At 40.9% G+C, this 3,570-nt stretch overlaps 1 protein-coding gene across 1 annotated transcript in view; it reads left to right on the plus strand.

Moving 5' to 3' along the window:
• The first annotated feature begins 76 nt into the window (after positions 1-76).
• The window catches only part of LOC112138908 (receptor for retinol uptake stra6), a 13,302-nt gene continuing 9,808 nt past the window's right edge, over positions 77-3,570 (plus strand). The window contains exons 1-5 of the mRNA XM_024261569.2: positions 77-1,218; positions 1,396-1,462; positions 3,106-3,191; positions 3,275-3,414; positions 3,509-3,568. Coding sequence (XP_024117337.1) covers positions 1,121-1,218; positions 1,396-1,462; positions 3,106-3,191; positions 3,275-3,414; positions 3,509-3,568 — 451 coding nt within the window. The 5' untranslated portion in view covers positions 77-1,120. The remainder of the gene's footprint in view (positions 1,219-1,395; positions 1,463-3,105; positions 3,192-3,274; positions 3,415-3,508; positions 3,569-3,570) is intronic.

Below are 3,570 nucleotides of genomic sequence, written 5' to 3' on the forward strand. Positions count from 1 at the left end.
AACCAGCAAGGGGCACTGTGGGATTCAGTGTTTATCCCAAGAACCCTTTGACACATGGGAGGGTGAGGCAGGAACCAAACCTATGATCCTCTGATCAGTGTCCGACCGCTATACCTCTGCACCACAGCTGCCCCATTCGGCCTTTTGTGTCCAAAAATGTTTTGAACTCAAATAAATCCACCTGTAATGTAAATGTTTGTGTGCACGTTATCTACATCTATCAATTTATCTTCTAAAACCCCATAATCCCTTTTGGGATTACAGGGCTGCTGAAGCCTACACAGTTTCAGTTGGGAAAAGCGGGGTACACCCTGGATGGATCATCAATCCATCTAAAGGCTATCTACACTCATCTGACTTTTAATTGCAATAGGAGGCTCTTCCTTATGGTAAAGTGGTGTAAAAATAAAGGCACCAAAAACGCGTCAAAACAAAATGGTCCTCCCCTCATGTGGCAGCACGTTTAATCTGCTTTTTCAAATGTTTGTTTCTCACAATGGGTTCCATTCTTGAGCAAGAGGTTTTCATCATGTAAAAAGATTAGTCTCTTAAGCCACGGGCAGTGAGAGGCTGGCAGGTTCACCCCATGTTGCAGCACTAAATAACAAACTAATCTCAACACACTCTCACAGTTGTACCCAAAGGAGTACAAAGTTGTGACATTTACTTTAAAAAAGGGTATGAAAATGTATATTGATATACAATGTTTACTATTTGAATAAACAAACACACAGAGATGAACACAGCAGTCCTCAGACCTCGTATTACTAGTTTGTTCTTTTTGTCAGAAAATCTAAGGAAAATATAGTAACAATTTCCAAAATCAAAAAATGTTACTGTGGCGACATTCTCTAGATCCAATGACTTTCCTCCTTTTAAACCCCAAGTTTATATTTTGTTTTGTTATTTTTCTGGTGTTCCTCTCACTCTTTCTTATGAATTTTAAGCCCCCCTGCCCTTTCCCTCCCCTCTTTGCGGTTGATAATCTGCTGAGTCTAAGAACTTGCTTGATCTGGTTTTTGTGGTGGTATTTGGGCAAAATTTCCCCAACAGGTTGCAGCTCCTGCAGATCGCTGAACAAGGACCAGAATAAACTATTGGAATTCATCACGCTGCAGCAATGAATCACAGCAAAGTGGAGCCTGAGCCTTTTGAATACTCGTACTATGACTACAACAGCTGGTACACCAACGCAGAGCCAACTTTACCACCTAAAGAGTGAGTACAACTACAACGGTTCATAACTAACTTGATGATTAAATGTTTTCTGGTTTACTTTAGAATAATGAATATGAGCTACGATTTTGTGTGTTGACCTATTGTTGTTACAAACCAGATTTTAGCTCTTTTGACAGATTGTGTTGCTTTTTATTTGTTTCTTTGCTTCTCTGTCAGGGTGATTTTACCATGCAGCCCCACGGCAGATGACAAGCTCTTCCATATATGCATATTGTCCATATCTGTGAGTCTACTCAACACTAACAGAAGTAAATGTATATAAGTAATAAAAAAAAAGAAGAAACATATTTACTACTGACACTCTCAGCTTCCACTGCAAACTAAGAAATGTACGATTGTAGACAAAAATGCATGATTACAAAGACAAAAAAGCAAACCTCTGCAAACCCATGCAAGCTACTATAAATGCACGCTACATAAACGTACAAAAGCAGGTGCACACATAAACTACTTTAAACCTCCCAAAACTACCACAAATTTACACATAAACTACAACAAACACACACTCAAACTACTCCACCAATCAATGGGTTACATCACGTGACGACAGAAGCTCCGCCCTAACAGGTCCATTCCATTTTTCTATGGACCTATGGCTAACAGGACCAGAAGTGGGACCAGTCGGTCCTGGTTAACTGGTCCATTATGTGATGGAAATGCTCAAAAGTCCGACCGAATCGGTCTGGACCGCTCAGGGGAATCAAGGCATTTCATGGTTGGGGATCCTCCCCTCTCTGGTCCCTTGCCCCTCGGCCGAGGATGCTGCGTAACCTTCTGTTCCCATGGTGGGGGTCCAGTCGGTTGTGGGTGGGTGGTTGCTGCTGGGCTCTCCGCTCTCACTGGAGCATTCAGTGTGATCAAGTACACATCAGGAAACACGCGGTGGATGTTTGCTTATTTGCTGGAGTACAACCCCATGTATTCATGTCTGTGTGCACGAGGAGGTGCCGGTTGGAGTGATGTGTGCTAGGAAGTCTTCTATGGATACTGTCAATTTGCATAGATGTGCTTAAGACTGTAAACAGTTGTGTGGATGCTGTGTGATGGGGTGTATGTCTGCATATGAACATGTAATGTAATTACGGATGACACTCANTGCTGGAGTACAACCCCATGTATTCATGTCTGTGTGCACGAGGAGTGATGTGTGCTAGGAAGTCTTCTATGGATACTGTCAATTTGCATAGATGTGCTTAAGACTGTAAACAGTTGTGTGGATACTGTGTGATGGGGTGTATGTGTGCATATGAACATGTAATGTAATTACGGATGACACTCATGTTATCACAAAACCCTGTAACACCCCCCCCTCCCCCTCAATGAGATTCAGCTTTAATTCCAAGAGGAGTTTATATGAACACACTGAGAGTAGCAAACAACTGATTGTAAAATAATAAACCACATCCTCAGTTTTTTCTAAAGGAATCAGTCTTGAGTTTTTACCAAAGCACTGGTCTCTGTGCTCAGCTCTTCCATCCTGACTCACTTTATTCACATGTTGATGACCCCTCAGGATCCTGGAGCCAGCATGTTGGTTTTCATCCCTTCATCACTGTTATAAATGTAATGAATCATTAAAAATATCTTTCTGGGAATGTGCTAGAGATGCAGTACAAAATAGAACCAAATCTGGAAGGATTGTCTTTATATTTTTTGGTTTGAAAACATCAAATGTGCGTTTGATATTTTAATTTCAAAATTATCTGTGCTGGCTGTCCATCCTATTAAAAATGTTAGGGCAACACCTATGCCAAGAGGTTGACTTGGGGATTTTTTTTAAATGAAGTGCAGAAAAACAAACCCAATTCTTGGAGGGTATTATTTCCTAAATTTACCTGTTCACTATTTTTTTCTATTTCCTTTCAGCTTGTGATTCTGTTGATTTTAGCAGCTCTAACCAGGAAAAACAAGTTCTGTCAAGGATTTGCAAGAGCATCCTCCAGCATCTTCAGGTAAGTAGAGGAGAAATAAAAGAGACATTTACTTCCTTTCTCACAAAAAAAAAACATCCTAAAGTTTCGATGTGATCCTATAGCCCAGCCAACTTTCTTGACCAGACTCAGGAAAAGGGTCCAGTTGTGGCTGTTTTTGGACTGATCTTCACCAAAATTGCAACGGTGGTGGTTGCTCCAGACCCTCTTCCTTTCTATCAAGACACACCAGCAAACATTAAAGGTGATCGATCACTTGTATGATTTGTTGTTAAAATTGTAAATCTTGAGTTTTGAGTTGGTCGCACTTGACAGATTTCTCCCCTTTTCTCTTTCAGAATACATGAAGATAGTCGCTATTTTCTACTACCCGGTCCTGTATTATCCCCTGCTGGTCTGT

The sequence above is a fragment of the Oryzias melastigma genome, unplaced genomic scaffold (assembly GCF_002922805.2).
Source record: "Oryzias melastigma strain HK-1 unplaced genomic scaffold, ASM292280v2 sc00267, whole genome shotgun sequence".
NCBI classification, from domain to species: Eukaryota; Metazoa; Chordata; class Actinopteri; order Beloniformes; family Adrianichthyidae; genus Oryzias; species Oryzias melastigma.